This window comes from Odontomachus brunneus, unplaced genomic scaffold, assembly GCF_010583005.1.
Source record: "Odontomachus brunneus isolate Ranch 3 - 2012 unplaced genomic scaffold, Obru_v1 Obru_scaffold_030, whole genome shotgun sequence".
Taxonomy (NCBI): Eukaryota; Metazoa; Arthropoda; class Insecta; order Hymenoptera; family Formicidae; genus Odontomachus; species Odontomachus brunneus.
In genome coordinates, this window is record NW_022639480.1 from 1,541,023 (window position 1) to 1,559,206 (window position 18,184).

Consider the following 18,184-nt stretch of genomic DNA (forward strand, 5'->3'; position numbering starts at 1 on the left):
GAGAGAGAGAGAGAGAGAGAGAGAGAGAGAGAGAGAGAGAGAGAGAGAGAGGCAAAACGAAAGCGAGAAGAGGAACCGACGATCCGTGGTGACTCGGCAGAACGGAAGAAACGGGAAAAGATCGCGCCGAGGCAGGAAGACGGACCGTGCGCGGAGAAGGGAAAATAAAGGGAAAATATCTTGTACCTCCTGGGAAATACATCGCGAGGTGTCCGCCTTTCGGGGTAGGGCAGGAAGGGGAGTAGGGTCAGTCCGAGAAAGAAGTGTGACATCCTTTCCAAAATTGATCCCACTATTACCAGCTGGCAAACGAACACGAGCGAACGCCGGAAGAATGTAAATAGTGGTGCTCCAGCGCGCTCTCTCTCTCTCGCGTGCGCGAATCGTCACAGGTGAGGATGGCGACGACGATTGCGCCATTATTACGATGTCAGCGACCGGCTTAGAGAGAAACACGCGTTTCTTTTCTCCCCAACGTCGACGCTGACCACCGACACCGCGATCGCTTTGAGATATATCTGCAGAATATTTTGCACGCGCGCACGCCAGAGAAAGAAAAAGAGAAAGATAAACAGAGAGAGAGAGAGAGAGAGAGAGAGAAAGCGAGCGGTAAATGGCGCATGTCGATACTTTTCCTTCGACGGCCGTTGAATAGGCACTCTCGCGTCACTCCATCGTTTTGTACAGTTATACCGCAAACGCACCAGAAACGACAAGTATTTTTTTACGCGTAGCTCAAACTCCTCGTTGCACTTTCTCGTTCTTTCCCACTTTACTCCGCTCACTGAGAGAACGTGGAGTGTCAGCCAACCCCCATAGCCGCCGCGACCGTCCGCGCTCTCCTCGTACTGCTCGAGAATTCAACGTGCCCAATTTTTTTGGTAACTCTCCCCGACGACTGTCATCCCTGCGAGACGATTTTGTGTGTGCATGTGAGTGTGTGTGTATGCGTGTGCGTGCGACGAGGGAGAGGAGTCCCAGCAGGACTTTTACCCCGCGGCGCGCCACGCCTGCGACATCGTTTTCGCGAGGAAACGAAGACGTGTGTCATCATCATCATCATCATCGTCGTCGTCGTCCACTTCTTTTCTTCGCCCTCCCGAGTGAAGGTGGTATGTTTCTGACGAAGGTGGTTTATCTTTTCATAGGTGGCACGCTGCGACGGTGGTGTTAAGTGCGCAGTGATCACGGGTGACCGAGGGAAGACGGGAGAGAAGGTGGTCAATATGACTCCGCTCTTCCTCGTCCTGTTGCTGGCGATTGACCCGATTATCGCACAGGATAGCGGTGAGTAGATCTCAGAGCGAGCAATGAAATCGCGCTAGTGTTAAAGGAGAAGAGGGGAAGCGTGACGCGGCCAGGCCGCGTCCTGCGAGTCGGACAGTTCTGCCCGCGGTGGACATTTCGCGAGAGGAGAATGACCGCGGAGCGTTTCCGCTTCCTCTAGGACTCTCGAAATCCACGGGAACCGATTGTCACTTTTCCGACGCGCGTATCTTGCGTCCGATCGCGCGTGTATGAAAGAGTCGAGTCTCGCATGTGTCTCGCGACGCGAAACCAGATCGAAAGCTCGATACGAGCTCAAGCTTCGAGAGCGCATAGTCCACGTTATTTAAACGCGACGAGATAATCCTTTCGCACGAACGAACGAACGTACGTACGAACGAACGTCCTGGATCTTTGTAATTTATTACGGTTTACTTATTAGCTATGACGCCGCTGGTACACTCGACTTGGCAAAAAAAGGCTCCTCCGCGCCGTTTCCACGAGAGCGAGACTCGAACTCCTCGTACGCGCGTAATCGCGAGATTCGTCGTGATCGCAAAGACACTCTCGCTACAGTTGTTGTGTGATCAAAAGTAAGGACGCAGAAGAGAAGGACTGAACGTGCGTGACGTCGTCCTCTTGTGCGAGATATCATTCGAGGACTCCAGCGGGAGCGAATAAAACGAATGACAATGAATCAGCGACGGAACGGACTGATGCGTCGCGAGTGTCGAACGGAAAGATCGCGAAAGGAAACGCCGTCTCGCGTTGTGACTGCCGCTCCCTAGAGCCGAGCCAAAAGGTCCGTGCTGCTGACTCTCTGAGCAATAACGCGCGCTTTGAGCCCGTAGGGAGCGGCTGACTAAATAACGAACGCGCACGCATCGTGCCGAATCGCGTGTGCGTGTCAACGTGTCGACTCGACGTCGTCTTTGTCGACGACGACTAATCGTGGGAGAAGCGTCAAGTCGCGTTATCGAGTTCCGAGCTCTCTCGTGCAGAGCTGCACGGCGCGTACGTGCGGTTTTCGCGACGCCGAGCGGCGTCGCGGAGCTTCGGACTCTCATGGAGGTGGACGTCGACAGGGTCCAAGTTCGGAAAGACGCACCGGATGTGTACTCTACGGACTTTAAGACCGCTTACGTTAAACTCGACAGACGGCTCGAGGCGACACCTCGCGAGCCCGCTTGCGGATTAGAAGTAGTAGAACTCGTCGTTCACGTTAGCATAGTCCCGTTAGTGGTCGCGTGCGAACACCATGACGTAACTCGCTTCCGTTAACAAACGCGAATTCTGAGCTGGGATCGGGAGAAATGCCGGCCACCAGCGTGATCATTACGCGGCGCGTACCGGCCGGTGGCCGGTAATCCGACGAGCTTTACGCTGACTCTGTAATGACGATGATACATCCCCCGGTATTTCAGTCAATTAATTACGTCGCGACGTAATCCGTAATTCCACCGTCGGAAAGCTCTCGGCGGATTTGGACGAGCGGCCGGGGAAACGATAATGTCGTATCGGCTCGCGGCGTGTAAAACGCGCACGCCCGGCCGCGCGTTGTTCCTCGGATCAGTATACGGTAAGTAGGTAATGGAAAGTCAGTGCGAGGTAGCTTTTAAAAGCATCCCGCTGCGTACGTCCGCTCCGTAATCGAGTTACCGATCTGGCCAAGTCGGCTGGAAATATCGGTTCTCTCTGAGAAAAGCGAAACACCGTCCAGTCCCTCTTCCCTTCCTCGATAACGTAGTGGAACCAGCGTTCCGTTAGTAACGAATGACGAATGAGTTAGCCCACGATCAGCGTGAAACGAATCATTTTCCCCGATGGAGATGCGAATTCAATAGCTCCATTTTCCGCGATTCTCCCCGACAATCGGCCATATTCGGTCAGCATACGCGGGGGAAATCCACGACGCGCATTGTCCTTCTCTTTCTCTTGATTCGCGCCGATCGCGCTTTAGTCGACTCGATTACGAAAAATTGCCACTCGCGCGCGCGTACGCGCGCGCGTCAGCGGAAGAGGAGCGATAGGAGAAGAGAGTAAAAAGCTGAGGGAAAGACGTCGCGGCGAAGGGAGGAGAGGAAGACAGCGGCGCAAGAGGGTGGATAGAATTCATAGTTAATGCAGATCCGTCCCGTCCGACTCGAGGAAAAGGTAACAGCCCGGGTCGACTGCGAAGATTTCCTCGGAGGTTCGCGCTGTCCGTGCGGCGGCATCTTCGCAGGGTGGAAACGGGGCCGAGCCGAGGGAGGAGGCGCGCGAGAGCTATCGAGATCGCGTCTTTTTTCCGTTTATTTCACTCGCCTCCCTCTCGCCGCTGTCGGAGGGCTCGCATTTCGCCGCGTTCTATCTTCACGTATAGCTATGCGCGCGAGGGGCGTGCCGACTTTGTATTTTGAAAAATGTTGGCCGACCCGGTTATCGGCACTCACGGAATCCAGTAATTCGCGGTGACGTAGGCGGCGAATATTTCCAAATCACACGTCACTTCCGACTCGACGTGGCGCGTTTCATATGGCGTATAACGCGTGACTACCTTTTATAATGCACATATATACAAATTCACGCACGCAAGCGAGCCGCAGATACACGCAGCGCGCGTAACTCGTCTCTCTTTTTTTTGTCTGTCTCTCTTTATCTCTCTCTCTCTCTCCCTCCCTCCCTCCCTCCCTGGTTTCCTCTCTTCTTCTTTGTTCTCGCGTTCTCTCTTCCGCTATCGTTCTCTCGGTCGCGCGGTATGTCAACGTCCCGCTTTTCTACGTCACGCTGCAAAATGGATTCTCCACGGCTCGACCTCAGCACGACAACCAAAAGCGAGCGAGGCGAACGGTAAATAGATTTTTCGACGCCATAAAGAGAACACCGAGCCGGTGGCTGGCTCGGGCACATCCAGAAAATAGTCCCTCGAATTTCCAAATGAAATCACTTACGTACAATCGTATCCCGGGCACGAACATCGAGCGACGCGAGTATCCCTGCCGCGAGACCTATCATCGTGATGACAGAAGTTTTGAGTTGCGACCCTAGTTTCGTCGGTATTTTTAATTCGACCAGTGCCGTACAATCTCTCGACAATTTCCCGCGGATATAAATGGTAAAGCAATCTCGTGTGCATCGGTTTCTATATCTATTCGCGCATCAAAAGAGCAGAGTTGTACGCTTAACACTGTGCACCATGAGGAAGAGGTTGTATATCACGAACGTAATCACCTATCATGCTCGAGTTATCGATCAGTCGAATCTCTCGGCTCTCTCGGCAAAAACGCACGTAAGAAATGATCTACGACGAGATCTCGTTCCTCCCCGACCGGACGCGATGGAAACGGTCGGCTACCCCGTCGTTGTTTCCCGAAAAATAACCCCGCCGGGTTTTATGAGACATTATGCACGCTGAACGATGGCGCGTGGGTATACGTACACCCACACTCCCGTATTGCCTGCCCTCCTCCACCAGTCCCCGTATCGCCCCGCGAACGTCGGTTGCCGTGATCATATTTCATCGGCATGTCAAGCGAAGAAAAACTCGTTTCTACCGTAATCATATCTCTCGGCGAATCTGGTTAGACCCGCCGCTATAATACACCGCCATTACGATTGAGATAACCGGAGGAATCGCGCGTCGGAGACCACGCGCGCGCACACGCAAGAGAGAGAGAGAGAGAGAGGGATACGATATGAAAACGGCCGATTTACAAAACTACACCTCCACAGTAAAAAGGGAAAGAGATTTCTCAAACGTCACAGGCCATTCAATAAAACGGAGGTTTGCAACATGCGTGGGGAAAAAAATTATACAGTATCACTTTTTGCACACGAAGCGCACTATATGTATATATATATATATATATATATATGTGTGTATGTATATATGTATATATGTATGTATGTATGTATGTATGTATGTATGTATGTATGTATGTATGTATGTATGTATGTATATATACATATATATATATATATATATATATATATATATATGCGTTCGACGGAGCTCTGCAGTTAGACGGATGACGCGGGCTGGTTGCTCCACGGGGATCATCGGCCTTTTTTCCGCCGTTTTAGTCCAGGCCAGGCGAAACGATGCCCCCACATTTTTGGGCTCGGCGAGGCCGCGCCGTTATTTATCGTCCGGCCAGACGTGATAATTTACATTCCAGCCACCCCCGTGGCCGTTTCGGTCCTAACCTGTCGCTCGTGCCGCGCGACCTGTCGCCGTTTTTATCAGTAATTGACAGAGTAGACGCGCGGCATCGGAACCTTTCAAAGAGCACCACCCCCCTCGCCCCTGCCTGCCTTCAGCCTCGACCCGCTGCCGCGCTACCACCCTCATAGCCAGCCAGGTATCGGCCGGTAAAGAACGACGGGGCAAAAACGCGGCCAAAAATCGAGTACGACGCGTAATGACGGGTGACAGCCGCTTGCGCGTGCCGTTAAATTGGTATATTTCGTTTCGCCAGTTTGGCCGGTTTTTTATTTCGTCCTTTTTTTCCGTATTCGCCGTTGAAGCGTTTCGCGCCTTTGTACATATGAAATAAACGCGATTCCTAGGGGAGCGAAGCCGCCCGGCTATCGCCGCCCTCATTCGCCGCTTTCCACACCAGCGAGCTCGTGGCGCCGGGCAATTTGGAAAACCGAAACCGACCGATTTCCGACGTGGCTTTTTACGGCTTTTTTTCCCAGCGACGACTCTCACACTCGGCGCACGGTTCGTCGCGAATCACGATTAAAATGGCTCGCGCGCGGGCCACGTAGTCGCATTTGTACTCGCTCCTTCTCCACCCTGTAACTTTCTCCTTACCGCAAATTGGTTCACATCCCCCGCCCAAATTGCCGGTACATGCGCTCCGTCCGGGTGTCCTTACGTCGCATAGCGTCCGGCCGCACGAAATCGCGAGAAAAAGCGCAGGCTCGGACACAAGCGGCCGAGGAGAGTCGCGCGCGAAACGTCGTCGGCCTGGAAACCGGGGAGTCTAGGTTACTTCGATCGCGTACGTATACACTCGCGTGCTCGCGTGCTCGACTTACGTGCATACCGCTTATACTTACCTACCTACCTACCTACCTACCTACCTACCTACCTACCTACCTACCTACCCACCCACCCACGTACGTCCGCAAGCACGTATGCAAGCACGTCGAAGTAGCTCGCGGAGAATGGCCGGGTGATAAAGTAAAAAAGTTACTCGAGCCATTTTATGGGAACTCTCGCCGGAGGTTCGGGCGCTGCATCCGACACCCTCCGCCTGCGCTCCCTTCGCAGTCCCTCGCGCGGCTCTCCCCTCTCCTCTCTCTCTCTCTTTCTCTTGCATCGCGCGCGCCACATCTTCCGCTTTTTCTTGCCGCGCTCGATATAGCGTGTCCTGCCGCAGCAAGCACCCTTCCTCCCTCCCTGCCCAGCCCTGCCCTACCCTGCCTCTCCTCAGCCCGCAGGCTTTTACGGTATCGAACGAATGTCGTCGGGATAAGTCCGCCACTCTGACCCGCCAGCCCCGGCCGCAAGGCATCGCGCGCGTAGAGGAAGGTAACGGCGCGTAGCTTTAGCCGCAACATTCTCGGGTTTACACCGGCGGCGTGAACTTACTAACGGATCTGGGATTAGTCGCCGCGGCCGACGGAGCTTCGTCTGCAGGTTAAACTGATTCTGACCCCGTATCGCCACGGCAAACTCGCGCGATCGAGAGCCAACTTTTACAGTTCACCACGGAGCTCCCCGCGTGCTTGCGCGCGCTTCCGGGTCTTTCACCGTCGGGATGAGCTTCCAAACACCGAGCCGAGAACAACGCGCGAGAACTAACGAATATCGAAGAATTACCTAGAGAGGTTGACCGGGTTCACAGGAGTTAGTTGTCACGCGACTCAGAGTTCAGTTCCTAAGAGTATTGTCTATTGTGGTTTTGTAGATATAAACTATCGTACCGTAGCTCGCTATTGCCGCAAAAACTGTTAAAAGTAGTGTTCCTGAATTTGACGTTATTTAAAATGTAACAACCAACATATGAAACAATCAATTCCGACATGGGGCTGATTCTCGCGTTTTTCATAAATTCTATGTAACTTCATATCTTCTTAAAATGACAATTAAACTTGGGCCTATCATGCAAAAGATAAAAAAAATAGAAATTTATGATAACCTGTAATTCCATTAAGAATACGATGAGTTGATAATGACAAAAATGTAAAAACTGTGACAACTATCTTCTCCATCTTGCAGGACATGAAAATTCCGCCAATGATACGGCGAACTACAACGCTCGTATTGAGCGCTAATTAATTGGACGAACTTTTCGTTCGCGCTGATGCATCGAGTTACGGCCGAGGAGAGTCGCGTTTAACGCGCCGCATTGAAACGACGGATGATAATCAGCCGCGCGTGATGTGAAAAAATTGCTCGTGTTAATTGCCGGACCGAGAGTTGCGACGACGTCGTGACGAGTTTCTCATTTCGTTGCGGAAAGCCGAGACAGACCGCTGTCGTGCGGATTAGGGGTGACGTCGGAGAGAGCGCCGCCGCAAAAGTTAGTTAATGTAATTAACCATTCTGTGTGAATTAAGCCGCGAGCCTTTAGCCTCAAGACTTTTTAGCCGCTTGCGCGACTCCACTGAAGAGACGCTTTTTAAATCATCATCCTTGCATTTTGCATCGCGCGTTCAAGCGCAATTTTCGCGCTGCAATTTTGTTAAAGCCGCATCATTAGCCAAGTCTCTTCTCGCCAATTGGACTTTTCGCGTCGAAAGACGATCTCCGACAAATTTCTGTGCTTTCTCTTCGACGTCGCGAGTACGCTATATTGATCTCCTTCCTCTTCTTTCCGAATATCTAGGTTTGCCGGCGCCCCGATTTATGAACAGCCAAAGTGGAATCCGATGTTTCGAGTGAGCTTGCATTTTCAACGCGGATATACCTGATGTGTATGTACATATATTTCGCCGCAGCTGTATAGACGTATGTCCGCGACAGCAAACCACTAGAATACACAAGGCGATTGTCGTTTAACCGAACATCACGACGCGCATCGCTGCTCACCGTCGCCATTCTTTTCCTGCAAAATCGAAAAAACGCCAGAAACTGGGTCTTAGATAGTCCCAGGAGTATGTTGCGATATGTTACTAGCTAGAAAGTTTTTTGCTAGTGTAGGATGTACCGTTCGGACAATAAGAACAATTTTCACTCATAAAATGATTGAAATCGAACGCACGGGCGAAGTAAAGTTCTATAATCAAGAGCCAGTGGTAAAGGAATCTGTAAGCTTTTTGCGCTATCGGGCAACTGTATTCAGTATCTGGACAAGATGGCCACGTTGGTGCATGTTTGTACAGTCAGTCAACAAACAATTGTTTGTCTGAGAGGCTCTAACTTCGAAATTCTGAAATATCTCTTCTCTAACTATCGTAATGTTATACCGTGGCGAAATTGTAGTTTAGTATCGAAAACTGTTTGGCGAAAGCGCCTCGTGATGCGAAACTCGTAAATCGGCCATCTCATTTTTATTAATTTGCACGGGAAAAGCCGCGAGTCACGATATCGCCTTTGCCTCACGAAATTTCCCGAAGGTCGAGGAATGTTTCCGTGAAATGGAGAACAAATGTACGCTCTCCCGTTTTTCTCCCCCTTTTTCTTCGTTTTTGTTTGCCGTAAAATTCCATAAAAACACGCCTTTTTATCCGCACTCGTATAAGGCAGCGTTACACGCAGTTAACATGGGACGTTCGCCAAATTTGCAGACGGACGCGAATTCGTTACAGTGAACGCGGATAAACGCCCGCGTCTCCATCCGTGCGTTTCACGTCGGATCACCGCGAAACGTTACAAAATACGGGCATCACCGCGGTAACGATCGCGAAAACATTTACGGGCGCGAGCCGCGCAACACTGTTTCGCGAACTGCACGGCTGTATTTCTGCGAATTACGAGAGATTGGTTCGCAGCGAGGCGTCTAATCAAAGGATAATAACGTTCGCGGAACGAATTTATAATCTACTTACGACGGCACTCGCGCGTCGGTCGGAAAACACGCGCGTAGCCTCACTCCCGAAATTACGGCTAATCTGCGCGCACGAATCTCCGAACAGTTCCTATCTTGACGTTTTGATTTATTAAATGCTCTCTATGCGATTATTCATCCGGTTTCGCAACGCTTTGCGCACCGCCGCTAACGCCGCTCTCGCGTTATACGCGATAGACGAGAGAAAGAGAGAGAGAGAGAGAGAGAGAGAAAGACAGAGAGAGACAAAAGAGGGTGAAATATCAAAGATACGATATATTTTGCCGAGCGCAAAATACAAAATATGAGCTACATAATCTCGCCATTTTTACACGCGGACGCGGTGCGCGAGCCCTTTATTATTCCTGCGTTTTTCCTCGCGTTTTTGCCGTTAACCGCGTATCCGCAAAAGCTATGTGACTTTCGGCTTCACTAACTGCATTTCCTAGTACATTATCGGACAGATTTATATCGCCGCCAGAAACGAATGGCCCCCAAAGCGCGCGCGCGAACGAACGAGCGAACGAGGGAACGCGCGAGCGGGCGAACAAGCGCGCGCGCGCGCGCGCGTGCGGAACATTCGTGAAATTTCGAATATTAAATTTATGATGGATCGCTGCCTTCCGCGAGGCACCGCCATTTTTCGAGAGTAAAGCCCGGGGAATGTTATCGCCGTGAAAGGAAGCGATGAAAGCGAGGAAATAAAAAAGGTCAGAGAAATCGCATCAGTGTTACGCGCGGGGCTCGTCGTCGTTTGCGCGAACGCAAACTCCCAGCCGGGGGTAATCGTCATTCGACGCGACCATTAATTGCGCAGGATCCGTCAGTACGTACAATCTAATCCGCGAATCACTTGATGTTCTTTCGTTTTGTTTTGTTGAAAGCAACGACATATCTGCAACGATCGTCCGATGGAATGATCGCGCGCACGTTCAGCCGAGATTGTCCGTTTTTTCGCGTAATGGCAAAATTGCTTTGTGCCATTATGCAATCGGTGATTGGCGCGAGCGATCCCCTAAAAATCCCGCACGTAATCGCATTTAACGAACGCGTCAAACGATTGCTTGATTGGATCGGGGTTATGTCGATGGAAAAGGGTCATTCATAAACAATATCAAACGATGGATATCGCGCGGCCGGGCGTGAAATATTTTTAGCGAGAGCCCCTCGCGCGCGCGCGCCGAACTACTATTGACGCGCGCACCATGCCGTTAGCGTTAGCGCAGCTAGCGAGCGCTCGCCGCCCGACATCTCGCTAATGCGAAGCCAGTGTACCCTTTTGAAAAACCAAGCACACCAGCGGCGTCCGAGAGCGATCGTCGACGGCGGGACAAAGGTGGCCGTTGAGTTCCCCATTAACGCGTGCGCGCACAGCCGGTCGCGTCGTTTCGCATTTTAAATCGGTCCATTAACCGCGCGTACGATTACGGCGGATTGCTTATCGATTAATGTTATAAGGCCAGTTATACGCCACCCCTGCTCGGTCCCTCTTCCCGTTTCCCTGTGACCGCCAGCGGAGCGCGCTACGATTGCGGCCAGGGTGTTACGTGTATCGGCGCCCATGGGCGGCGTGAGAGAGTGTCGACGTTCCACGTAGTGGCACCATAATTTGCAATAACTGCCGTAATAACCGTACCTCCTTACCGGCCGGAATAATATCACGGTAATTCCCTCGATAAAAATGCCACCGCGCTGCTCGCCTCTCTTCCTAATACGATCACTCGCGCACTATCTGATTTCCTTGGTGCATGCTCGCTCACCATGGTTTGCACACTTTTTGTCGAACGAAGCGCCTCAACTTGTCGCAATTGGGAGTCGCTGCTGATGCAGTGTAGGTGCAGTAATCGGTCGTGACAGGAGCCAAAATCACAATACAGAGGCTATGCCATTAGATTTGGGAAGAAGAATGCGTATATTTTAAAGAAGGAGAACATTATATATTTGTATATTTCAAATAACGCGCACACAACAATCAGAGCCGAACGCAAGATGTTCAATTGTGAAATTTATACATGTTAAGGATAGTGTTGACGCACGCGTCAAAAGTACCTTGGTCTAACGCGCATTTCGGTGCGATGTTATCAGAAAAAAAAGTCACTTGTGCCGTCGAACCACAAGTGATCGCTGCTAGTCACAAATATAATCGCGGATATGCACGAAGAACGCATTTTTTTAGCGAAGAGAAACAAAAGATAGGAAGAAAATAGACAACAACAGCAACAACAAAGTCAGCCGATTGACCGAGGGGCGTTGTGGGACCACTCTATTTGCCGCGAGCGCGATTACCGGCTCTTGAAACTCCGGTAATTAGCCGGAAGAGTCGCGTACGTTGCGAGGCTGCAATTGGATTCCCTCTTGTAGCGTGCAAAATGGCGATCGCGCTCTCTCGGTAGCGCGACTCTCGTCGATAAATATATTTACCAATCACGCCGATAATACTCTTTGTGGCGTCTTACTCCGACCGGTGCGTCGTTATCGCGCTCCCACGCGAACACGGGCGTAAAGTTTCGCGATACGGTATAGATAACCGGGGGGCGAGAGGTAGGAGCGAGACGCGCGCGATCGAGATTTCTCAGAGTGAGGAGGCGAACGCGGACCACGTCCGATCCACTTGGTGATCATCCACCTGCATCGATCGCGCAGCGTGCGTGCGCCCACGCACGTACACGCGCGCACACGTGTGTATATGTGCGAGCGCGATGCAACGCGTGCGCGAGATGGCTCTTGAAAAATCGACGGCTACACGTGGGGATTGCGTTTGCATAAAACGAAAGTCGCGATCGTTCTCCTTCGCAGCCACCGCGCCGCACCGCTCCGCACACCGCGTCCACCTACACCCACCCTTGCCATTCACCTTCTCATTTCCCACTTCCCTCCGGTTTTCCCATTCGAAACACCTTTGCCGCCGATAGCCTGCCGCACGACGGCGCCCTCGAGCGTGTGCTCTTCGAGCACTTTCAATTTTGCGTCAACTATTTTTCACGCCGCTCTCCGCCCCGACCAGTCCTGACTGCGTCTACACCCTCGGCTATACACCGTCGGCTTCTTTCTCAGATAGCTAACTTCGCGAATGGCTACAATCAACGCAGAACCTGTTTCGCGGCGCCGGATCACCTCGGGCAAATACTTCTTCTAGTCGTCGCGCGCGACATGGCTTTTCCTTGCCAACTTATATGGCGAGCAATATGCGGCTGGAATAGAATCGACGAGACGACGCGACGCGCGTGTGAAATTGCGCCGTGCTATTCGAAAACTTTGTCCACGGTATCGCGCATCGTGACTGCAAAATGCCCCTTCGTGCTCGCGTGAGAACAGCGTCGATCATGTCCCCTCGATGTCTCGGCAAACATTTACGTGGGGAGAAGTTGGACGAACAAACCGCCTCCTAAAACCTCAAAACCCCTAAAAAGCTTGAGATCATTTGGACTCGGTATTCTCATTTCTTTGTAAGAAAGTTAGCTAAAAATGAAGATAACCTGTGACGATTGTTTACAGACGGTATGCGACAATACTCTTCGAAGAAACACGCGTCGTTTTTCACGTTGCTTTGATACCGGGATCACCTTGAACTCAGTGTTTTTTATTTCGGAGAATCTTGCCGTAGTTTCCTAGACAATTCCGAAAGACCTCCCGAGCGCCTAAAATTTCACGATCGCTCGTCTCGCCTTTGATCGTCGCTTTATCCCTTCTTATTAGATTCCTATGTATCCGACTCCCAAAGGCCGTCTGCGCGCAATAAGAACGACTTTAATGTCTTGGCCGTGAGTACGGAATAATAAACTCGTATTAAAATTATACTTTGCGCTTTATGTACCTGGAGAGCGGACGGACGTTATTTGAACGCGATACACAGCGAGAATTCAGCACGAACGTGTTTCACTGCCACTGTCTCGGCCGTAAACGCGCGCACCTTAAGCTCTCGAGTAGGCGTTATTAAAAAAGACAGTTTTACGAATATTATTACGTTCTCGTATATCGAAATAACGTTCATGCGAACACGGATCGTGTTGAGGAAAAGCCGCGGTTCACCGAATTCTTTTTTTGCCGAGAACTGCAGACTTCGATAGATTTTGATTTGAAAAACGCGAGCGCGCGCGGATTGCGAGCGAACGCGTCGCCCCGTCGCTTTCGCAAAAATTAATTCATATCGCGTTTCGCGTCGCTTATCTTTTGGCTCCCCGACGTCCGTGCTTTGCACGACGGGCTGTGGCGGCTATTCGAGGATTCGTGTCGGAATCCAAATAAAGCAAGGTTCAGTGCATCCGTGTGCTTGTCCCGCGGGAAAATGCGCGGGAGACGCATAGCTGCGCTTAAAAGCGCATCCGTCAAGGGTGATCATTCGAAGAGAGAGAGAGAGAGAGAGAGAGAGAGAGAGAGAGAGAGAAAGAGAGCTCGGTTATCCGCGCTTCACGCCCCGCCGCTCGTGCGTTTGCCTTGTGCGCGTGTGAGATATTATTTTTACATCAATGCTCTCTAAAGAGTTTAGCGATCGCATCTGCTGCGCCTTTTTTCCCAGAAAGAGCATCCCTCCAAGTCTCGTCGTTATCGTTGCACGCTCGCTTGCATCCGCAAGCCGGCCTTGCGTCTTGTGATCGTCCGTCTCGCTCCTTCTGTGTTGAGCCACGCGAATCATCGCCGTCCGAATAGCGAGACGTTGCCTTTTACTGTTATATACAGGCCGCAGTTATATTTAATCGGAGATACGTCGATGGGGAGAGAAAGCACGGTCGAGTTATCCTAAGCCACGGCCTGGTTTCATGTTATCCCGGACGAGAGAGAACGAGAAGGAGAGAGAGCTTCGAGTTTCCTCCCCTGGAGCGTGTCCGAGAGGAGAGCTAAAGCGAAATCTTGTGAATCTCGTCGGCGAATCCGAGTTCACGTTGTCACGCGAGCTGCGCGCCACCGCCCCGGGGCTTATTGTATTCTCGAATTCTTCGGCAACTCGTCCGTAAAACTCTGGCTTATCGGCGACGAAAGAAATTCGCCTCGGAGAAAGTTACGATTCGTCTTGACTCGCGCGCACGGTCTGTTTCTACTTCGGTGTGACCCCGCGCGCGTTTCGGTATTTCCCCCTGCGCGATGGACCGACCCTTCTTCGTCTCTCTATCTTAACAACCGATCTACATCGTCTCAAGTCCATTCCACCCGTTTCCGTTCCACCCTGTCGAGGAGCTTTATCGCAACCCTCAACAATGCGTTATTTTTTCCTCCCACCGGCGATAAAAGAGCTCGAGCATGGCACTAGCGGCATTCTCTCTCTCTCTTTTCCTCGACTATCTCCTCGATATCTACCGCTGTCATTAATTGGGTCTACACCCGGTTGCTCGAACTGTCCATCGTTTCCCCTGACCGCGAATAGATAGAAACTGAACGTACTGTCCCATTTTATTTTAATGCAATTCATGCGAAATTTATTCGAAATCATTTCATTGTTCATTCATTAAAGAGATCCGAGTGGGTCGAAATATAGGGAAAACCAACTGAGTCTTAGATGTTGTTTACAGAGATATGGTGCTCATGCACTTTTTCTAGTATTTATCTTAAGAGGAACAGTGGAGACAAAATCACGAAATGATTCTTTTAGAACATACTTTTCCCCGAGTTTCATTAAACTTGGAACAATATTACAGTTAAATAATAGAGAAACTAGTAGTGGCAAAGTAAAAAGCCTTTCGAAATTTTGTATGAATATTCTCCATCGTGAGTGAATAAAGTTAAGCGACGTGTTACTTGCTGAAATGAAGTTTCTTGCAAGTGTACGATATACTGTTTCGCATAATGAAAGCAATTTTCATTCATAAAATGTTTGAAATCGAGCGTATGGGCGGACGAGGTAAAGTTGGCCTATTAAAGGCCAACGGAAAAGCTGAAAAGCTGTGGAGACCTCTCATGGAGACTCTGGAACTATTAATCAGGTTACATATTTTATGTGGCCTTTTTACGCTGCGCTACCGGAGCATCTGAACCCGGTACCTGGGCAAGATGGCGACATTGGTACATGTTTGTATTTTGGTTATTACAAAACAGAATATACAGGATCGTGGCGAGCATTAACGCATGGCAGAAGGCTATCTCTAGCATATTTGTACAGTCAGTCGCAACTGCTGGTTGTCTGTGACTGCGAAATTCTGAGATATGAGACGTCTAGCCCACATCTCCCCTACATCTGCGAATCTAGCACACGTTGGTGTGTGTACTTTGTGTAGAATTTATATATTAAAACAGAACGACATCTCTCTCACTTTCTCTCTCCCTCTCTCTCCTCCTGCCTTTGGAAAATCTTTCGTCCCAAGAATCACAAGATTCTTCCGTGGCACTTTGTCGTAGCTTGCTCCGACCGGCTCATCCCGTACGTGTCTTTTCCTCTTTTCCCAATCCTCCCACCTAGTCTCAGCTGCTGGAACTTTCGCAGGCTCGAAACTCGGCGAATTAAGTGCTAACTTAACTCGCCCGCGCAAAACTTGGTTCAGCGTTTCCGTGTGCGACGAAGACTGCGAGGCGCCGACGACGAGTCACGTACTGGAACTAATTGCAGTTTTGTAGGGAACCGTGAGATTTCGTCGCACCTCGCGGAATAAAGCTGGAAATTAATTCTCTAGGGGATCGTGCGGGAGTAAACAGAAACGCGCGCGAGGAAGGGGAAGGGGAGGGAGGGAGTGCTGTAGCGAGCTACAAGATAAACGAGTCTGCGACTCCGGTGATCGTTATCGCGTAAACGCGCGATGGTTTACGCGCCAGTATCGATAACGCACAGAAAATGAGATGTCGTCCTCATGACAACGTACCGCCCGTGTTCACCCTAACCCTCATCCCCAATCCTCTCGTGCGCGAATTGTCTCTCTCATAAGGTCAAAGATCGAGCGCGGACTACGATCCAGAGAGATGTGCCTCAACGGGATACACTCGAAGCCGCGATTCTCGTCTTCCAGTACTCGACTTTTCGAGCGTCACCCAAGACTAAATTAAACGGTTAAGAGTCCTTGCTTCGTAACTAAATTATCGTGAGAGCAATCCCAGGCGAGCCGCGCGAGCTTCGTACATATCTCGTACATGTCTCGTACACTCTCGGATTTTACTAAGCCCGCGGGGGGAGAGATGTCCTCGAGCGAAAACGAATCCTTTCCGTTTCGACGGATCCGCGCGCAACACGAGCACGGCGATTCGCCGAAAGCACACGGGGTGGGTGCCTGGTGGGTAGTATCGTGCATCTCACCGGAGACACATAATCGTAATGCTACTCAGATAACACCGAGTTCCGTTTAAGGCAGTAAATTGTGGTCTCTGTTTCCTTACGTGCGTCCGTGTGTAGACCGGCGTTACCGCAAGTACAAGGACGTGTGCGGAGCGTGCGGTTGACCCGAGTGTAACGCGCAAAGGCCGGCTGTGGGGCTCTTTGAGCTACCGCGAAGCTACCGACCGGGTGGAGGAGGTGGCGCTGGGAAAACGAGGGCAGGGGATAAGGTACTCTGCCGACTAGTACGGACAGTTATAATGTAAACTGCTTACACCGCCGCCGCCTACGTACATGCGTATTACTCATACTTCCCGTAAACTAATCTCTTCCCGGCTATTCAGCTCAGGGCGAAATCATGAAATTAAAGTTTAGGTGGAAATAACAAACGCGCTGCGCAAACAAAGTGAGCTGAAACATACCGTAATGTTGCCCTTACCGCAAATTGGTTCATACCTCTTGCCTAAATAAACAGTAGGGAAAACCGGTGCTAGATGTCTCACATTTCAGAATTTCGGAATTATGGCTTCTCAGACAACTGATTGTTAAGGCTGGTTGTACAAATATAATGCGTTTTTCTATGCGATGATCCCGTTAACCGTATATTTGGTTTGTAATAATCAAAATGTAAATATACACTAATGTCTTGCTCCGGTAACGAGTTACTCATGGTAACGCATGGTAAAGAAAGCTACATATCAAATATGTATCCTGATTAATAGCTCCGGAGTCTTCGCGAGAGGTCTCCACAGTTCTCCCGCTGGCCTTGAATTATAGGCCAACTTTACCTCGTCCGCTCATATACTCGATTTCAAACATTTTATGAATAAAAATTGCTTGTATTATTCGGAACTGTACATTATACACTTGCAAGAAACTTTTCTAGCTAGTGATACTTTTTGTCACTTGCGATGGAGAATGTTAATACGAAACGTGGAGAGATCTGAAAATTTATTTTGCCATTACAAAATCAGTTCTTTTTTCATTTTTTAATTGTAATATTACTCCGTTTCTAATGAGACTCAGGGAAAAGTATCTGTGAGAACTATGAAAAGAACCATTTCGCAATTTTGTATCCATTGTTACTCCGAAGATAAATATAAAAAAAAGGCAACATACCCCTGAGGCTATCTAGACTCTCCTACATCCTGGACTTCGTCCAGATATTCATATATCGATGGTCCACGTATTCTTATACCGATAATCGACTTCTGGGTCTACTCTTTCGGCGTTCGCTCGAATCGACAACCGACAACCGATGCTGTTTTGTACATCGGGGGAAGAGAAGCGGCAAACGAATGCTCGAGCGGCGGCTGTTGTGACGTATACATGGCATATCGATCGAATTCGTTGCGCTGGAGTTCGCCGCGGTTTGTATTCGTGATACGCTCGACCGAGGTCCATTGATCCAATTAAATCTAACGTCGCCTTTACGCGCGGATCGTGCTTCCGCCCTCGTTTCTTTATCCCGTAAGCTCTGTTCTCAACGATTCATTGTTAAACCTATAACGACCGGAGCCTGTCGTCTCTGTTGGAAGAGAAAGACAGACAGACAGAGAAAGAGAGAGAGGGAGAGAGAGAGAGAGAGAGTGAGAGAGAAGAATCCGGGACAAGCCACCAAGAACTTGTGTCGTTTTACCGAAGGGTGATGTAACCCCGCCGGTTTAATTGGCGAAACGTGACGACGGATAATGACGACGATCCG

At 50.3% G+C, this 18,184-nt stretch overlaps 1 protein-coding gene across 7 annotated transcripts in view; it reads left to right on the plus strand.

Annotated features, from left to right (window-relative positions):
* LOC116843126 (tyrosine-protein phosphatase Lar) overlaps positions 1–18,184 on the plus strand; it is a 754,320-nt gene that overhangs the window by 506,278 nt on the left and 229,858 nt on the right. For all 7 annotated transcript variants that reach the window (XM_032813222.1, XM_032813223.1, XM_032813227.1 and 4 more), the window contains one exon: positions 1,149–1,287. In XM_032813222.1, the coding sequence (XP_032669113.1) occupies positions 1,227–1,287 (61 nt within the window). In that variant the 5' untranslated portion in view covers positions 1,149–1,226. The remainder of the gene's footprint in view (positions 1–1,148; positions 1,288–18,184) is intronic.